The sequence below is a fragment of the Marmota flaviventris genome, chromosome 1 (assembly GCF_047511675.1).
Source record: "Marmota flaviventris isolate mMarFla1 chromosome 1, mMarFla1.hap1, whole genome shotgun sequence".
Lineage (NCBI taxonomy): Eukaryota > Metazoa > Chordata > Mammalia > Rodentia > Sciuridae > Marmota > Marmota flaviventris.
The window spans coordinates 91,213,758-91,233,572 of record NC_092498.1 but is presented as its reverse complement, the minus strand read 5'-3'; the positions used below and the strand labels follow the sequence as shown (position 1 = coordinate 91,233,572).

The 19,815-nt window shown below is 39.0% G+C and overlaps 1 protein-coding gene across 4 annotated transcripts in view; it reads left to right on the top strand.

Moving 5' to 3' along the window:
• The first annotated feature begins 586 nt into the window (after window positions 1-586).
• Nt5c3a (5'-nucleotidase, cytosolic IIIA) overlaps window positions 587-19,815 on the top strand; it is a 50,691-nt gene continuing 31,462 nt past the window's right edge. The window contains exons 1-2 of one of the 4 annotated variants that reach the window (XM_027939681.2): window positions 765-842; window positions 1,572-1,685. Coding sequence is in view for 2 of the 4 variants with exons in the window: in XM_027939677.2 (XP_027795478.1) it covers window positions 705-842 (138 nt within the window). In the remaining 2 variants the exon portion in view is untranslated. Of the gene's footprint in view, window positions 843-1,571; window positions 1,686-19,815 lie in introns of all 4 variants that reach the window. The other 3 variants (XM_027939677.2, XM_027939676.2, XM_027939679.3) reach the window with 3 other exon arrangements.

The following is a 19,815-nucleotide window of genomic DNA, read 5'->3' as shown; positions in this document are numbered from 1 at the left end:
AGTCGCCCGAGTTGCTGGGATTATAGGCGTGCGCCATCGTGCCCAGCTTCCCCTGTATCCCGTCACCCCCCAAAGACAAGCAGGGGAAACATTTATCCCCTGGAAGAGACCGGCAGGCGAGAACAACTGTAAGTCCCGCTGCTCACACAGAGGAGGGAAAGATGCAGGAGGCGGCGAGAGCAAGATAGCAGAAAACGGCTGACCAGCGGAAGGGACACCTCCCCAGTCCAGCCTAACTCCAAGCCCTCGCCCGGTTGTCATAGCACTTTACAACGGACGCTACTGCGCAAGTCACACGCTGCGGCCGCGCAGCCTACTGGGGGCTGTAGTCCAGAGAGGCTGAGGCCCAGGAGGCGGAGACCGGTTTCTGGGTGGGCCGCGACCGGAATCCGATGTCGACTGGGCGGAGCTCGTTAGCACTGCCTACTAGATTTCAGCAGAGAGAATTAACTCAGTTCTCTCTGTTTGTGGCAGTTCCTTAGAACCAGGCTGTGGGAAAGCCCCACGGCCCACGGGGGATCCGGGCGCAGGCCCCACCCCTCGGTCCTCGTGGGCGGGGCCTCTGCGGGGCGAGCCCGCGTAGAGCGGCGCGTTGGGCGGGGCGTCGTGCCTCTGCGGCGTGCACGGCTCCCGCGCTTCCGAGGCTCGCAGCCTTGGCTAGTGGCCTTTACTTTTCCGGGCGGACGGCACACTAGGGCCTGTCCATGGATCGGGCAGCCGTGGCTAGGGTGGGCGCGGTAGCAAGCGCCAGCGTGTGCGCCCTGGTGGCGGGGGTGGTGCTCGCCCAGTACATATTCACCTTGAAGAGGAAGACGGGCCGCAAGACCAAGATCATCGAGATGGTGAGTGTGGGGGCCCCGCGCCCCGAGAGTGCGTAAGGGACCAACGCCGCTGTCCGTCCGGCCTCGCCTGCCAGCACCGTGCCGCTGCTGCAGTGCGAAGGGGCGCCGAGTGCGTAATCGATCAGGCTGGGGCCTCGCCAGCTAAGGGGCATACAGCTTCGGGGTCCCGCGCTGGGCGACTCCGCGGCTTGGTGACTTGGGCTCGATTCCCGGATCGAGTCCTTTGTTTTCTCCGTTTGGACGAACAGGGCAGAGAATAGATGCTCCAGGGAGCAACTACCTCGTGCTGCAAAACCCGTTTCTCAAGAGATAAAAGGATAAACTGCAAGTCTTTCTCTGGACTGCACCTGCTCAAACCGTTGCAACTAACCCAGTTCGAATTACCAGAGAGGAGTTTTTATGTCGGGGCTGCCATGAAATACATTATGAAAATGTAACATTTTCACTGTTTTTAAAGAAATGCCAGCCCAACCAGTAGGAATTCAGAATAGTTTATTTTGTATTTGAAATGTTATTCCTTCATGTGTCAAATTCCCACGAAGTGTCCTTGTGCTCATTTTTCTCCAAAGCTCTTGCAAAAATGTTTGAATTTTTTTTTTTTTTTTTTTTTTTTTGGAAATTTCCAACCTTATTAAACATTTTTTCTGGAGAATTCCATTTGAGGTGCATTGTAAGTAATTTGTTATTCCGAAGTTGGGTATGTTTAGTTCAGTTTTGTTGTTTGTTTAGATTAACCACGTCTATGAGAAGTCTAATATATTTACTGGAGTGCATCCTAAATATACTCCTGATAGTGTGCTGTACATGTGAACACCTGGGGATCAAGTGTTTATGACAAATAAGGTGAGAATCTATTACTGTTACGAATAGTAACGATATTAATAAAAGAGATGGTTTGTCCTGTTGACACACACCTGTAATTCCAGCGACTCAGGAGACTGAGGCAGGAGGCTCCCAAGTTCCAGGCCAGACTTAGCAATTTAGAGACCCTATCTCAAAATATAAAGGGGTGGGGATGTGGCTCAGTGGTAAAGTACCCCTGGGATCAATCCCCAGTACCAAGAAAAAACAAAAAAACCTGTTGGTCTCCATGGCACAAGGTTGAATATAGGAATAAAAAAAAAAACAACATGTGTTTCATATTCCAATAATATTACTACATTCTGAATTGGTTTATTCTTGGGTTATTATACCTTATTTCTCTACCTTTGTAAGTTTAGAGTAACAAAGTTGTCTCAGAAGTTTCATTTTATTCTTCTTGTCCTGGTTAGTGAACATCAGTAGTTTTCCTTTGCCCCAAAACCAAAGTTTATTCTACTTATGTGAGAAAATAATTGCCCTATCTTCCTATAGGTATTTAAACTGTGGACAGGTCCTTCAGAGAATCCTAAGGAAGAGTTTGCTTTCTTTGTGAAAAATAATGAAGATTCTTCAAGGATGCTAACTTTTGCTTATTTGTACTGTAGAAATTTGTTAAATCTTTCATGTATACATAGTACACTATTTTAATGCAGAGTGTGACATGTGTGTGTCTTGCTAGCAGCTTTTCAATGGAAAATCTGGAAAGAGCTTTTTTTTTTTAACTTCAGTAATTTTATTTTTTTAAATTATTTTAAAAATGTTTTGGAACCTGGGGTTGAACCCAGGAGTGCTTAATCAGTGATAAACATCCCCAGCACTTTTTATTTTGAGACAGGGTTTTTCTAAGTTGCTGAGGCTGGGTTTGAGCTTGAGGTCCTACTGCTTCAGTCTCCTGATTCGCTGGGATTACAGGCTTATGCCATTGTGCGCTTTAGTAATTTTAATAAGTTGATTATTCAGATAGAAAAAGTATTCGACTGGGAGGCCCAAAATGTGGGTTTCGGTCCTGGTTAATGACTATTACAGGGGGTCTCCTCTGCCTATCTCCTGATCTCTTACCTCCAAGAAGCCATCCAAACCCATGAATGTCCAGTGGACATATATAGCTCTACTCACAGCTAATGCAACCAGAGGTAACTACCTAATCAAAGTGGGATAGGAAAATAAGTGATTTCTGGGACTTGCTGCAAATGGTTCGTTTTCTCTTCCAGTTGTTTTGTTTTGCTGTTGAAGTCGGGTGCTCCACCAGTGAATTATATTCCCAGTTCTTGTTATTTTTTATTTTGAAATATAAGGTCTCAATAAGGTTGTTCATGCTGACCTAAAACTTGTGACCCTCCTTTCTCAGCTTCCCCAGTCACTGGGATATAGGTGTGCACCACCATGCCCTGCTCTTCCAGTCCTTAATTGAGAGATGGAGGGGAGTTGCCAGTGGGATGTACATGCTTCAGCGGAAATCTCTTGTGGGGTAGCAAACTAAATATATAGAGGAAGTCGGTCAGAAGACATGCTAGAAATGTTCAGAGCAGAGATAAGAGGAGCCACTTTAAATGAAGTTGGCTGTTTTTGTTGTTGTTGTTGTTTGTTTGTTTTTTATTTATTTTTTAGTTGTAGTTGGACACAACACCTTTATTTTTCACTTATTTTTTGTATGTGGTGCTGAGGATCAAACCCAAGGTCTCGCACATGCCAAGCGAGCGCTCTACAGCTGAGCCACAACCCGAGCCCTTGTTTTGTTTTTTTATTATTTATTTTTGGTTAGACACAATACCTTTATTTTGTTTACTTATTTTTATGTTGTGCTGAGGATCCAACGCAGGCCCTCGAGCATGCTAGGCGAGTGCTCTACTGCTGAACCACAACCCCAGCCTGAAGTTGGCTGTTTTTTTCCTTCCAAGTCTAATCGGTCATCCTTTTGCATGTTACCTGAGACTATGTATCAACCACCCTACCTATTAATCGAGCAGGTTTGAATAAATTTCTTTCTTATGCCCCACGTCTCTTTAAGATTACTAATTTTATCATAGTCAAAAACTTCTCCCCCGCTTTTTTGTAATAGGGATGGAAACCAGGGGTGCTTTACTACAGGGCAACATCCTCAGCCACCTCTCCTATCTTTTTTGAAAATGTCTAATACTGATAATAGGTTTTTGAAGGTCATTTCCTGCTCTTTCCCACCCCTCCCCCCCTTTTTGAGAGGTCTTATCAAGTTTCTTAGAATTGATCTTGAACTTATGATCCTTGAACTTGTGATCTTCCCTCCTCATCCTCCCGAGTAGCTGGGGTTACAGGATACACCACCATACTCTGCTCAGATACTCCCCCCCACACCAGGGATTGAATCCAGGGACACTCAACCACTGAGCCATATCCCCAGTCCTTTTTGTATTTTATTTAGAGACAGGGTCTTACTGAGTTGATTAGGGCCTTGCTAATTTCCTGAGGTTGGTTTTGAAGTCAGGATCCTCCTGCCTCAGTCTCCCAACCCACTAGATTACAGGCATAGACCTCTTTTTCTTTTTTTTTTTTTTTTAATGATACTTCATTTTTTAAGTGAACTTTATTTTAGAACATTTTGTTATAATTTGTATAATTAATAATTAGAAATACATTTGTTATAATTAATAGTTCATTTATTATAATTAATAACTAATTATAATGGATAAATGTTGATATTTATTAAATAACTTTGCTTTTTCACATTTCCTTTGTTTTTACCTGATGTCCTCTGTCCCAGGATCCCCTGTGTGCATAGCTCCTTATACTTACTCCTTGTGTCTTCTTTCCTCCCCCGCACCCATTTTTTCCTACCTTCCTTCCTTCTTTCTTTGTGCTGGGGGTAGAGCATGCTCTACCACTCAGCTACACTGCTAGCCATTCTTCACAGTTTTGAATAGTTGTGGTCATATATTTAGTAGAATGTCCCTCAATTGGGTTTTGTCTAAAATTTTTTCTTTATGATTAACTGAGTTTGGGGATTTGAGGAGGAAGACCATGTTATTTTCATCACATATCAAGGGTCCATAGTATCAAACCAACAGCTTTAACCTCATCACCTGGTTGAGGTAGTGCTTGTGGGCTTTCTCCTTCCCCTCCTTCCATGCTCTGCTCTTTGGAATGAAGTCACTCTGAGAAATCCACTTTCAGAATGGGCAGCAATGCTCCACATGCTTGAGGATAGAGTATCTACATAAATTATTAGAAATTCTTCTATGCAGGATATTGGTCTATTCTCCCCTGTATAATTATTTATGTAATCATATTTATATCACTAGATTCAGATATTTATTTTATTTTTTTTATTTTTTTCAGTTGTAGATGGACAGCATGCTTTTGTTTTATTTGTTACTTTTATGTGGTGCTGAGAATTGAACCCAGTGCCTCATGCATGCTAGGCAAGTGCTCTGCCCCTGAGTTACAGCCCTAGCCCTTCAAATATTTATTTTATTTTTATTTGTTTAATTATTTTTTGGTACTAGATATTAAACCCAGGGGTACTTAACCACTGAGGTACATCCCCAGCCCTTTTTAGTTTTTATTTGGAGACAAAGTCTTGCTAAGTTGCTGAGGTTGGCCTGGAACTTGAGATCCTTCTTTTAGTCTCTTGAGTCACTGGGATTATACATGTGAGACACCTATAATTATTTGTTTTCAAAAATTTTTTCATTCAGGATGATCTTTGGTGCATTCAGGGTGTAGACTGTAGACTTAAAATTTTTCTTTCAAGTGTAATTTCTTCATTCTATGTCAATTTCTAGAGCAAGGCCAGTAAGTCCTTGACACAAGACTTAGAATATTTGTAAACTGTATACATCTTAGCCAGATTCATTGTTTTTTATTTTCTTTTTTTTTTAATCTAGCAAGTTATTTATACTCTTCTATTCACTGAACAATGATGAGACTTAAATCTAAGGTATTTCATTGTCCTATATCTATTACTTAGGTTTTAAAATATGTTTTAGAAAACTGGATCATTTTAGTTATTGAACTAATATTTTGTGTTTGTTTTTTTTTTTTTTTTTCCTCAAGGTGAAGTTGTTTGTGGCTTTTGGGATATATAAGTAACTTCATGCTCTTTTTGTTTTGTTTTTTGGATTTTTGTGGTACTAGGAATTGAACCCAGAAGTGCTCTACCACTCAGCTACATCCACAGCCCATTTTGTTTTTAATTTTATGACAGGGTCTTGCTAAGTTACCCAGGCTGGCCTCAGATTTGTAAACCTCCTGCCTCAGCCTTCTGAGTAGCTGGGATTACAAGTTGTGCTGCAGGGTCTTGGCTACTTTCTACTTTTTTCTGTAGGTCTTTCATTTTCTTTGTTTATTGTGATTTTGGGGTAATATGAATGTTAGGTTAAAAACTTGTAAATGTTCATAATCTCAAAGTTGATGAATATGAGTGTCAGTGAACTGATTGACATTATTCAATTAAAAATGCATTCAGTCAACAAACATTTGTGCAGTGCCTATAGCATGTGATAATAAACACTTTTAGGGGATATAAAGGTGCATGAAACACAGTAGCAGACCTCAAATATTTTACAGTATAGGATAGGAGAAATGCAAGTGACTTTTAAGTAAAACAACCATAATAATAATGGTTAATATTTATTATTTAATATGTTGCCCAAACCTAGATCTAATGTGGTGTATTCCTTGTGAGATAGGTACAATTATTATCACATCCCACTCTTACCTTTCATTTTTATAGATACAGAAATGAGTTGCCAAGGGTTAAACCATCTGGTCTTTTAAATGTGGAGTTAGTGCTTTTTATTTGTTTATGTGTTTATTTTGGTTCTAAGGATTGAATGCAGGGCCCATATATGTATGATCTACCGCTGAACCACACCTCAGCTTTGGAGAAACAAGGCTTTTATCCACAAAGCTCAATAGAAATTGGAAGGTGGTGCTATTAAACACTAGTAAGTCACTTCTTAATCTGCTTAGAATGAATGTTATACTACAGAATTGTACTGACAGTTAAGCAAAGCCGTCAGCCATTTAACAGGACAACCAATAGAGAAGGGGTATCAAAGGTACAAGGAGGAGCAAGAGTTAAGGCACAGGGACAAGGAGTATTGTGGCTGCATCATGAAAGGATGTATAGTGGGGGACAATGGGATAGGGAATGTGGATAAAGAACTCAGCTGTAGGGCTGTGATTGTGGCTCAGTAATAGAGCATTTGCTTAGCATGTGTGAGGCACTGGGTTTGATCCTTAGCACTGCATACAAAAATCAATAAAATAAAGGCATGCTGTCCATCCACAATTACCCTTGTACAACTACAAAAAAAATAAATAAATAAAATAAAAAACCCAGCTGTACGAATCTTGTAAATACATTCTAAATAGTTTGCCCCTTAATTTGAAGGAAGCAAAGATTCATGAATAGTTTGTTTGTGTTGTGTCTATGTATATGTTTGTTTTTGGGTTTTGGTGCTGGCTAAAAAACTGAACTGAATTATTATCACTGAACCCAGTGATAATAATTGTACCTATCTTACAAAAACCCTTTGTTTTTAAACAAGACAGTTGCATTATCCAAAGTCTTCTGTGAAGATAATTTAGTGTAGGGGTTCAGCCTGGAAGGAAGGAAATGGGATGGGAGACTATTGGCATTATTCCTTGTGAAAGATGATTGAGACTTTAAACCACCCCAGTTAGCAGTAGGGATAGAAGTAAGGGATCAGAAGACAAAACATTTTAGAGATAAAATCAGCAGAACTTTGTGGCAGCACAGACCCTGAACTAATGCAAACCTGGCTTTGAATTTAGTCTTTATTACTTATTAAGCTGTAAGTTACTTAACCTCTTTGATTTCCATTTTTTTCCTCTTCATTGGAATATAATAATAGAACTTTAAAGTAGTTAAAGGTTAGTTGTGGAGATTGAATGAGATAACAGTGCTTGGAACATGGTCACTATCTTTGAGAGTTTATTATTTATAATCATTAAATAAAGGGTTTTAATTATAGGTAAGGATGATTTTAAAGTTACCAGGTAAGCACTGATTCTAACTGTTGTTAACCAAGATAGAAGGCAGGGAAAGGGTCAAGTTTGAAGAGCAATCGGGAAAGGAGGCAGGAAAAATATGAAATAATAAGTTCATGTTAAGTCATTAAATTTGATGTGATTAAGGAATAATCAAGCTAGGTGTGGTGGTGCACACCTGTAATCCCAGCTGCTTAGGAGGCTGAGGCAGGAAGATCAGAAGTTTGACATTAGCTTGGGCAATCTAGTGAGACCATGTCTCAAAATAAAAAGGACTGAGGATGTAGCTCAGTAGTTCACCACCCTGTACTGGAATGGGGACAGGCAGAACCAAGTAGAAATGACATAAATGAATGAATGAATGAACGAATGAATGAACGAACGAACGAACAAATATATATATATATATATATATATATATATATATATATATATATATACACATACACACACACACATATATACACACACACACACACACACATACATACATATACATATACCTTTTGCTGTTATTACCAACAGCAGTTGAAAATGTTAGCATGGAACTCTGGCGATATACTGGTACTAGAAGTAGTATCTACCAAATGTCCAGCCTGTCGGCGTAATACCAGGAAAGATATGATTTCTCATCCATAGTTTTATAGCAAAAAGGAAGGAGAAGTCAGGTGTGGTATTGTACACCTGTAATCCCAGCACGGCAGGAGGATCCCGAGTTCAAACCCAGCCTCAGCAAAAGTGAGGTGCTAAGCAACTCAGGTTGATCCTTTCTCTAAATAAAATACAAAATAGGGCTGGGGATGTGGCTCAGTGGTTGAGTGCCCCTGAGTTCAATCCCCGGTACAAAAAAAAAAAAAAAAGAAGAAGAAAATTTGGCAGTGCCAACATTTAAAGCATGTTCAGTGAGGACAGTCGAAAACTGCTAGAGGTGAAGTAATGGAAATTGTTCCCAAGAAGGGGCAGAATCAGCACTGTCAGTCTGCTCCAAGGTTAGAAGTTGGTCTGTGACTTGCAGTGGGTTGAGCAGCCACTGGAAAAACAATGGAGAAAACCAGCAAGTGACTCTTTGCATTTTATTTATTTATTTATTTACTTATTTTTGTGGTGCTAGGGATTGAACCCAGGGCCTCACACAACCCAGGACTGAGCGAGTGCTTTAACACTAAGCCATATCCCCATTTTTTTGCTGCAGGGGGTACCAGGGATTGAACTCAGGGGCACTCACCAATGAGCCACATCCCCAGCCCTATTTTGTTTTTTAGAGACAGGGTTTCACTGAGTTGTTTAGCACATCCCTGGTGCTGAGGCAGGCTTTGAACTCGCAATCCTACTACCTCAGGCCCCTGAGACGCTGGGATTACAGCATGTGCCTCTGTGCCTGGCAGGGTGCTGTTTTTTGAAACATAAGCATATTTCTTTCCAGGAGATGAACTTCTAGCAAAACTTCTTCCTTTCCTCTATCTTCACATAATATCAGATATTTCCTTTGTGCTGTATTGTGAAGCCTATTACTGAGCCTATATTTAGAAAAGGGAGGGGGAATAAGATTTAAACTGCTGTATCAGTGAATTAACACTATCATGTTTCTATCATGTAGGTCCCCCCCAACTCCTCTACTGCTGATAGAACCCAGGGCCTCATAAGTGCTCTGTCACTGAGCTGCATCCCCAGTCCCCAGCGCTCAATTAGTGCTGTTTGGATAAAATATAAGTACATTAAACTCATAACATTGACAGTGCATATATTCAAGATCACCTTGAATCCCTGGATTTTCAGTGTTTATAAACATTGAAATAAATATTCCAAATATGGGAATATTTGTAACAGGCCATATGACTTTGTTCTTTCAAATCACATTTGTCACATTTCCTGTGCGTTTTCCTCATGCCACAAGTTAACCACATTTTCAACTTTACTGAAAAATTTTATCTCAATGAGCTGTTTTTGTTAGCTAAAAATAATTACCTCCTAAAACAATTACAGTTCTATGATTCTTTTTCTTATTTCTTTTTTTTTTTGGGTACTGTGGAGTGAATCCAGAGGCACATAACCTCTGAGCCACACTCCCAGCCCCTTTTAAAAATATATATATATTTTATTTACAGACAGGTTGTTGCTGAATCGCTTAAGATCTGGATAAATTGCTGAGGCTAACTTTGAATTTACAATCCCCCTGCCTCTCCTTCCGAGCTGCTGGGATTACAGGCATGTGCCACCATGCCTGGGCTTTCTTATTTCTTTCTTTTTTTTTTTTTTAATATTTTTTTAGTTGTCAGTGGACCTTTATTTATTTATTTTTATGTGATGCTGAGAATTGAACCCAATGATTCACACATGCCAGGCAAGTGTTCTACCACTGAGCCACAACCCCAGCCCCTTTCTTATTTCTTTTCTTATTAATTCATTTGTATTATAGATGAAACCTCCTTGGAACTGGTTACTAACATTTAAATTTGTCCAGAAACAGTGGCCAAAAGCCATCACATCCTCAAATCTTTCTACTTTCCATCCTTGGATTAACAACTCTAGCCACTGATTAGTAGATGAGGGGTAGACATGATTTCCCTCAGTAGGGCAATTGTTGGCTGGATGTGGTGGTACATGTTTGTAATCTTATAATCCCAGCTACTCAGGCTGAGGCAGGAGAATGGCAAATACGAGCCTCTACAATTTAGACCCTACCCCAAAATAAAATTTAAAAAGGGATAGGTATGTAGCTCACTGGTAGAAGGGTTGAACTTTATTTTGAAATATAGTGACTCACAGGGCTGGGGTTGTGGCTTAGCAGTAGAGCTCTTGCCTAGCACATGCGAGACCCTGGGTTCGATCCTCAGCACCACATAAAAACAAATAAATAAATAAAGGTATTGTGTCCAACTACAACTAAAAAATAAATATTAAAAAAATATATATACTGTCCCACATGCCAGTGTTTCATAAAAATAGCTCTCTACCCACCTTCAGGTAGGAACATATTAGATATTGCAAACTCTCTATGCCCATCCCAGACAAACTGAAAGCGGTTGGGCTGAGGAAACTGTCCTTAGTTGATTCCAGTTCATGTTTAAGTTTGATAACTGCTGAAATAAACCATTCATACAATCCATATTCTTACCACCTGCAAAGTGCAAATTTCATATGTCACGAAACTTTATGGTTATTTGCTCATAAATACTCAGAATTAGGGTTGCCAGACAATTACCATATAAAAGAGAAAGCATGGTGATGGGGATGTAGAAAAATGGGCACTTTCATTTACTGTATTGAATTTACATATATTGATTAAATGACTCATGATGGATTTACATAATGAAATGAGTGTAACTTAAAATAAATCTGTGTAAGTTAACATTTTCAGAAACTCAAGAGATAGTGACCAATGGGCTGGGGTTGTAGCTCAGTGTAGAGCACTTGCCTAGCATGTGTGAGGCACTGGGTCGATCGTCAGTACCACATACAAATGAATGAATAAAATAAAGATCCATCAGTGTCTTTTTAAAAATATACTTTTTAAAAATTTTTGTAGTTGTAGATGGACCGCATACATTTATTTTGTTTATTTTTATGTGGTGCTGAGGATTGAACCCTGTGCCTCATCCATGTGAGCCAAGTGCTCTGCCACAGAGCTACAGCCCCAGCCCCAGCCCCAGCCCCCTATCAAAGTCTTAATAAAAAAAGAGAGAGAGAAAGAAAGAGAAAGTGACTGAAGGGAAAAAACAAGTTGCATGGCCTTTGTGCTTCTAAAAGAAATATACATGTTTGTGTGCCATTGGAAATTTTTGGAAGCATACATTTGAAACTGTTTATGGTTGTTAAAGGTGATAGTGAATTTAGGAGAATGAGTCTGAGGAGACTTCAATCTTTTCATTAATTAACATTTCATACTCTGTAGCTCCGGAGGCCGAGGCAAGAGGATCGTGTGTTCAAAGCCAGCCTCAGCAATTCAGCAAGGCCCTAAGCAACTCAGAGATACCATCTCTAAATAAAATAACAAAAAAGGGGCTGGGAATGTGACTCAGTGATTAGGTCCTCCCAGTACAAAAAGAAAAAGAAAACCTATGGGAAAAAAAATGACAAAATGGCAAAATGGGTTCAATCCTGGCACCACATAAATAAATAAATACCATTTCACACTGTTTAAAATATCCTGAGCATGTATTACTTTGGTGGGGGAGGTTACTGGGGATTGAACCCAGGGGCACTTTACCACTGAGCCACATTCTCAGCCCTTTTTATTTTTTTGAGACAGGGTCTCCCTGAGTTACTGAGGCTGGACTTGAACTTGAGATCCTTCTGCCTCAGGCTCCAGAGCCACTGCAATTATAGGTGTGCACCACTGTGCCTGGCTATATTACTTTCATATTTTTTAAAGGCAAGATTAAAAAAAATATATTGTGGTCACATTGCACAGTATCTTTGTTATGAGAATATTTGTGGTAAATTTTCTGAAGAGTCTTTGCATATGGTTTTTAAAATAAGTGACATAATCTGGAATGCCTTTTAGTATGATTAAACTGGTAGCTGAGCCAAGTGTACACTAAAAAGCTATGGAAGCAGTAGAAAGAGGAAGACAGAAAAGAGACAGATTATAGAGGTAAACTCTATAGGACTTTATAATTTTTGCAGTGTTTTGGGTTATTCTTAATTTTCATAGTAGTTTGAATGTTCTCAATATTTTTGTTGTTTTGTTTTTTTCATGGTACTAGGGATTAAACCCGGGGGTGCTTTACCACTGAGCCACATCCCATCCCCCCCCCCTTTTTTTTTTTACCATGCAAGAGAACTTTATTACAAATGACAGTAGAGTGGAAGTGGGTAAAGTAAAAACAACCTGAGACTCAAACAGCCAGCCAGCATTCTCAAGGAGAGAGTGGGCTTATCTCTAAGCAAAGATAAAGGAGACAATGCCGTCTCCAAATTTATTGCAGTTTGAGGTCTACTAGGAGAACTGAGGTCCACCTTCTGTATTCTTTGCCAGTCAGGAGTTCAACTCCTCCCTCACGCTGGGAAGTAGAGTTCTTGTTGTTATTGTTTTAATATCTTTTAGTTGTCAGTAGATGTGGTGCTTAAGATCAAACCCAGGGCCTCACACATGCCAGGCAAGTGCTCTACCACTGAGCCACAACTCCAGCCCTTTGAGTGGTAGAGTTTTTGACCTTCCCCTTAAAATGTTAAGATAGGATCTCACTAAGCTGTCCAGGCTAGCCTCAAACTTGTGATCCTCCTGAATAACTGGGATTACAGGCATGTGCCACTGTGCTGGGGAATCCTTATTCTCTTTTAAAGATTATAATTTGTATCTTCAGTATAAACATTTATTTAAAATGTGTTACCTGGCAGGTTTTTTCCTACACTTAAAAACAGCCACCAGGGAAATCTGTACAACACAGTTTTTCTGTCAGCAGGTGGCAGGCTTCTCTCTCCATGGCACAGTTCTACTCTTCAACTTTGTTTTATACAAATGTGTGCCACTGCCTCCAATTATATTATGGTATTCTTAATTCTGCTTCCAACCTGTATCTCAAATGGTAAAACATTTGAAGTAAGGTAAATGAGAGAGCTGTGATGTGACCAGGCTGTCTTTAATAAGTTTTAGAAAACAGTTATCTTTCTTGTGTTCTTTCATTAACTCCCAGAGTTGCTTAAACAATCTATAAAATTTAAACCAAGTATGACAACCTTCAGCCATGGCAGACTTAAATGCCATTTTGTCATTTTTTTCCCATAGGTTTTCTTTTTCTTTTTGTACTGGGAATTGAACGCAGGTATGCTCTACCACTGAGGTACATCCCTAGCTGTTTTATTTTTAATTTTTATATGGGGTCTTGGTAAGCTGCTGAGACTGGCCTCAGATTTGTTAGTCTCCTGCCTTAGCCTCTTAAATTGATGGGATTATAGGTGTGGGCCACTGGCTTTCCTTGTGTTGTTTATCTTCCTGTTCAGATTCTCTCTCTCTCTCTCTCTCTCTCTCTCTCTCTGTGGGTGGGGGTGCATGCGCGCACACCACTCTCTTTGTTTTTGTTTTTGTCTTTTATTTATTTGTTTGTTTGTTTGTTTTCGGAGGCTTTAGGGATCAAACCTAGGGCCTGTTTGATGCGGGCAAGCAATCTACTGCTATGTTATGTCTCTTTCTTCCTCATTCTCAAGTTGCTTGTACATTTCAAAATTGTTTAGTAGTTGATTGAGGGTTTGCTTAATTTGTTTAGCAAGTTCCTTCTTGTAAGTAAGTGGAAGAAGATAATGTTGCCTGCAAGATCCTTCCTGTCTTCATTTTATCTCCTCCATAGCCTGAACACATCACTTGCTCTCATTTACCTTACTTCAACTGTTCAGCCATTTGGCATACAGAATTAAGAATACCATAATATGGGGCTGGGGATGTGGCTCAAGCGGTAGCGCACTTGCCTGGCATGTGTGCGGCCCGGGTTCGATCCCCAGCACCACATACAAACAAAGATGTTGTGTCCGCCGAAAACTAAGAAAATAAATATTAAAATTCTTAAAAAAAAAAAAAAAAGAATACCATAATATAACTGGAGGCAGTGGCACTGTTTGTAATCCCAGTGGCTGGGAAGAGTGAGTCAGAAGGATGGCAAGTTTGAGGTCAGCATGGACAATTTAGTGAGATCCTATTTTAAAATAAATTAGAATGCTTGGGCAGCATGAGAGAGGCGCTGGGTTCAATTGCTAGTACTACTTATAAAACAAAACACCATAATCTGCCAGGTGCTATACTGAAGGTGTGTGGTCCCAGCCAAAAGTTGCTGAGGCAGGAGAATGGATCCCTTGAGCCCTGAGTTAAAATCAGCTTGATCAACATAGCACCAGTCTCAAAAAACAAACAACAAAAACAGCCAGTGGTCATGGCACATGCCTGTAATCCCATCTGCTGATGAGGCTGAAGCATGAGGATAGCAAGTTCAAAGCCAGCTTCAACAATTTAGCGAGACCCTTTCTCTAAATAAAATATTTTAGAAAGGGCTGGGGATGTAGCTCAGTGGTTAAACACAGTTCAATCCCTGGTACCAAAGAAAAAAGAAAACAAATCATAATAAAAGAAGATCACCTTATGCTTGTGCAGCCTTACCCATAAACCAAGATCAGTTTGTTATCCCTATTTCACTGCATAATCATTGCTGATTTTATGCCTTTTTTTTTTTGCAAAACAGTGGAGTATGATCACTATGTGAAGCCTTTTTTAAAAAATTGTGTTGGCAGTGGCACATGCCCATAATCCCAGCAACTGGGGAGACTGAGGCAGTAGGATAACAAGTTTGAGGCCAGCCTCAGCAACTTAGTGAGACTCCATTTTAAAATAAAAAGGGATGGGGCTAGGGTTGTGCCTCAGTGGTAGTGTTTTGTTTTTTTGTTTTTTTGTCGTACTGGGGATTTAATCCGTGGGCTCTCTACCACTGGGTAGAGAGTGTTTTTGTTGAGAACAGGGTCTTACTAAATTGTCCAGACTGGGGTTAAATTTGTGATCCTCCTACCTCAACGTCTCAAGTGACTAGGATTACAGGTGTGCACCACTGTGCCTGCTCACTTTTTAATATTTTGAGATAGGGTCTCACCACCCTAAAATTCCAAAGGAATTAGTTATTGGATCTATTCTGATGAAGGGAGACGGGATCAAGTTGAGAACCAAAGCATTATAGTATATTGAAATGTTGCAAAACAATCTCATTGTTAGTTGACTTAAGAAAAAAGGAGAACTAGAACTAGAAAGCAAATAGAAACTGATAGGTTTTAACCTTAGGGTTAAATTGAGTTCACCCTGTATATTTACCTTTTTAGTCCTTAAAACACAGTCTAGCTGGAGCTGGGCTGGGGCTCAGTGGTAGTGTACTTGCCTGGCATGTGTGAGGCACAGGCTTGTTTTCAGCACCACATATAAAAAAATAAAATAAAGGTCTGTCAACAACTAAAAATAAATAAATAAATAAAAACAAAAAAGAAATCAGTCTAGTTAGGACTTGTTTTTTCTTTTTTTTTTTACTTAGGAAGTAGCTAGTGAGTAGCAGAGTCAGCATTCAGTCTAATCTTGACTCTCTTTGAAACTTTTAGGGAAAGTTGCTCCTTCTGGGTAATTTTGTCAATCAATATATGGCTGATCTTTAATTTTTTTTCTCTTTAGGAAAAAAAAGGATCAAAGTGTTTGATCTGGGGATCAAACCCAGGGCCTTGTACATGGTAGGCACGTGCTGTACCATGGAACTATATCCCAGCCCTGATCTTTAAAATTCTTAAATTTTTCCAAACTACATGTTATATAGATGTTTCCTATTGTATTTTGTGCACAACTTTGTGTGTGTGTGTTTGTGCGTGTGTACCTTGTATATTTGGGGATGGCTTATCCTCAAATCCTAAACAAAAAATTGAAAAAACAATTATGTTTATTTATTGAATATATAAAGACATTTTTCTTGTCATTATGCCCTAAAAAAATACAGTATAACAATTGCTGATACAGTATTTACATTCTGAGAGGTATTATTGGTAATATAGAAATGATTTGAAATATCCAGAGGATGCATGTATTTCATATGCAAATACTGTGCCATTTTATATAAGGAACTTGGGCACCTTGGATTTGGGCATTTTCGGGGATTCTGGAACCAATGCCTGGTGGATACTAAGGGACAACTGTATGTACTATATGTGTGTGTCTTTGTGTTCCAAATTTTGGTAAGGTGGGAAAATATGTCTCTCATTCCATGACTGTTTTGTAATTCTCTGTGTATGTATATGTATTTAATTCTGATTTTATGGCCTGAGTCTCAAAGATGTAAAAAATCTGAACATCATCTCAGTACAGATTGATTCATGTACTTTAGTGGAGCAGAGACACATTTGGATCAGAACATCTTTTTCTGTTTTTGTTTGGTACTGGGATTGAACTCAGATCCTAACACATGCTAGACAAGTGCTTACCACCAACCTATGTCTGCAGCCCTTTGTATTTTTTATTTTAAGACAGGCTCTCACTAAATTGGTGAGGCTGGTCTCAAATTCATATGCCTTCTGCCCCAGCCTTCCAGACAGAGTAGCTGGGATTATGTGTGTGCCTCTGTGCTTGACTTCTAAGTATTCTCTTGAAAAAAAAAAAAATATATATATATATATATAATCTGTGGTTTTATTACTAGACAGTGGTGTAAAATATGAGATTATGGGTGAGAGCTTAGTAGTTGATAAATCTGTTGTTTTAAATTTCAGCTCTGCTACTTTTTAATGGTTTATCCTTAGACAAGATATTTCACTTTTCTAAGCCCCAGTTTCCAGTTATCTTAGAATGGAGACAGTTTGCCTAAATACTTCTTGCCCCCTTGACTCTTCAGGGTTTTATATTAAGAATTATATTCTTAGTAGTGTCTTCTCAGGTTAAGATTTACCTAATGTAGCAAAAAAGTTTATACCACATAGTAGTTATTCAGTAAATATTAATTCTCTTATGCCCTGCTTTCTGTACTACAGCTAATTTTGTCTAACTTTCTGTTAGATATGGAACTCTCTTATAGTACATTCAATTAAATAATGAATTTATAAAATGCATTATTTATAGGCATTACTTTATTGGAGCCCTCAGATTTCATTTTAAGCTACTGATATTTAATTTTACTAAAACTGTATGAGAAACATAGTTATGATAAAGCATAAAGCTTCCACATACATTTGAATCACTTTGGAATCCTCCCTAATAAAAAACGTGCTCAGTTCATATGATTCATTGTGGATTTCAAAAAATATTAACTCGTGCAGTTCACTTTCAAGGATTTACAATCATGTGGCATAGCTTTAGAGAAGTCTTTTTTAGGAAGACAGGGGCGATACTGAGGATTGAACCCAGGACTCTGTCTGTTCAAGCTGTTTTTGAGACAGGGTCTCGCTAAATTGCCTAGGCTGCCTCAAACTTATAATCTTTGTATGTTAGCCTTTGAGTAGCTGGTATTATAGCCTTGTAACACTATGTCCTATGGAAAATCTTAATAATTAAGGTCTCATGAGTCCTTGAATTGTGATCCATCATTTGTAAGGAATTTGTCCATTGTCAATATCTATTTTCCCTTGAGTCTTTATGTCTTACAATGTTGAGCACCACAAAATTAAAAAAGGTTTGTAGAAAATGATTAATGCATTTAGATAAATAAAAGTAATTTATAATTTTCACAGCCTTAAAAAAATCATTGTACTACATGTGCTTCCTTTATTTTCTTTGTATTTTTTTGTGGGAGATCGGGGGAGGGAGGTACTAGATATTGAATCCAGGGCCTCATACATCTCATGCATGCTAGGCAAGCACCTTGTCAACTTAGCTACATCCCCAACCCCTTTTCGTTTTGTTTGTTTATTTATTTATTTATTGGGATGCTGGGGATTTAACCCAGGGCTTCATGCATGCTATACAAGCCCTCTTCCTTTAGGCTACATCCTCAGTCCCCTTTTTGTTATTTTCTATGTATATGAAAATTAAGTATAGTTTTTCTACAAATGACATCATGTGACATTGTTAATAATATGTTTCTCTAATTAATTTATTCCCTGATCACAAATTTAATACTTACTATAATTTATTTAGCCAGTTCTTCATTGTTGAACATTTTAGATAGTTTTCCCCCATTATTTTTAGGGTTGTGTTTTGTTTTTTTGGTACTGGGGATTGGACTCAGGAGCACTCCATCACTGAGCCACCTCCCCAGCCCTGTTTTGTATTTTAGAGACAGGGTCTCACTGAATTACTTAGCACCTTGCTGTTCCTGAGGCTGGCTTGAACTTGTGATCCTCCTGCCTCAGCTTCCGAGCCTCTGGGATTATAGGTGTGTGCACTGTGTCGGCTTTCCCCCATTTTTCATTACAGTAAACAATGGATCAGTGAATGTATTTGTAGCTACTGTGTTTGTACTTGTCTGTGATTGTTTAAATGGATTTGGGGGGGTCAAGGGTTGTGTACAAATATGTCCCTTTTTTTTTTTTCTTTCACTTTTTCATTTAAAAGTACTCAGAAGTGAACCCAGGGGCACTTTACCATTGAGCTAGGTCCCCAGCAGTTTTAATTTTTATTTTACAACAGTGTTTCACTAAATAGCTGAGGCTGGCTTCCAATTTATGATCCTCTTGCTTTAGTATCTTGAGTTGTGGGGATTATAGGTGTACCCGGAAATTATAGATGTGCACTGCTATGTCCGGCTTCAAAGAAACTTTTTTTGGGGGGGTGGGGGGTGGGGGGTGTACTGGGAATAGAACCTGGGGTGCTTATCACCAAATTACATTTCCAGCCTTTTGTATTTCTGATTTTGAGACAGGTCTCACTAAGTTGCTTAGGATCTTGCTAAATTCCTGAGGCTGGCCTTGAACTTGGAATCTTATATCAGCCTCCCAGGTCTCTAGTATTATAGGCATGTACCACCATACCATATCCAGCCTGAGAAACGTTTTGGTAGCAAAATAGGAAGTGGTAATTTTCAGCATTTCAGGTTCATTGAATAATTGACAGTATGTAAAAAGCTCTGACTAGTTATTCAGAAGTGTGAGTATATATTCCTTTCTCCATTGACAAAGACATCCATACTTTTAATAATAAAAACAGACTTCCAATTTCAGTGTGATAATGGGAGGAAAATAATCTTGCAGGAATTTGAGTCCTGTATGAGAAGTTCTCTGCTCTTTTGTATATTAATTTAAAATCTGGAGCTTGCCAATAAGAGCAATATGAATGGTTTCTGTTTGTATGATAATGAATAAGGAAGCTCCAAATCAACAGTGTGCATTCATTATGAACAGAGATCAAAGTCCATCCTGCTGCTAAAGAACCTGTTTTTATGACTTCTTGCTTCTTTGTATCTAGTCTGAAAATAATAAATTATTTGAAGCAAAATTCATTTTCTTATGCTTCTCTTATGCCCTTGTTCTTTTCTTGTGGTACATTTTCTTTTTCTTTTTTTTTAATATTTACTTTTTAGTGTTTTTTTTTTTTAAGGAGGACACAATATCTTTATTTATTTATTTATTTTTTTAATGGTGCTGAGGATCGAACCCAGTGCCTCACGCATGCCAGGAGAGTGTGCTACCACTTGAGCCACAGGACTGGGGGTGTAGCTTAGTGGTAAGGTGCCCCTGGATTCAT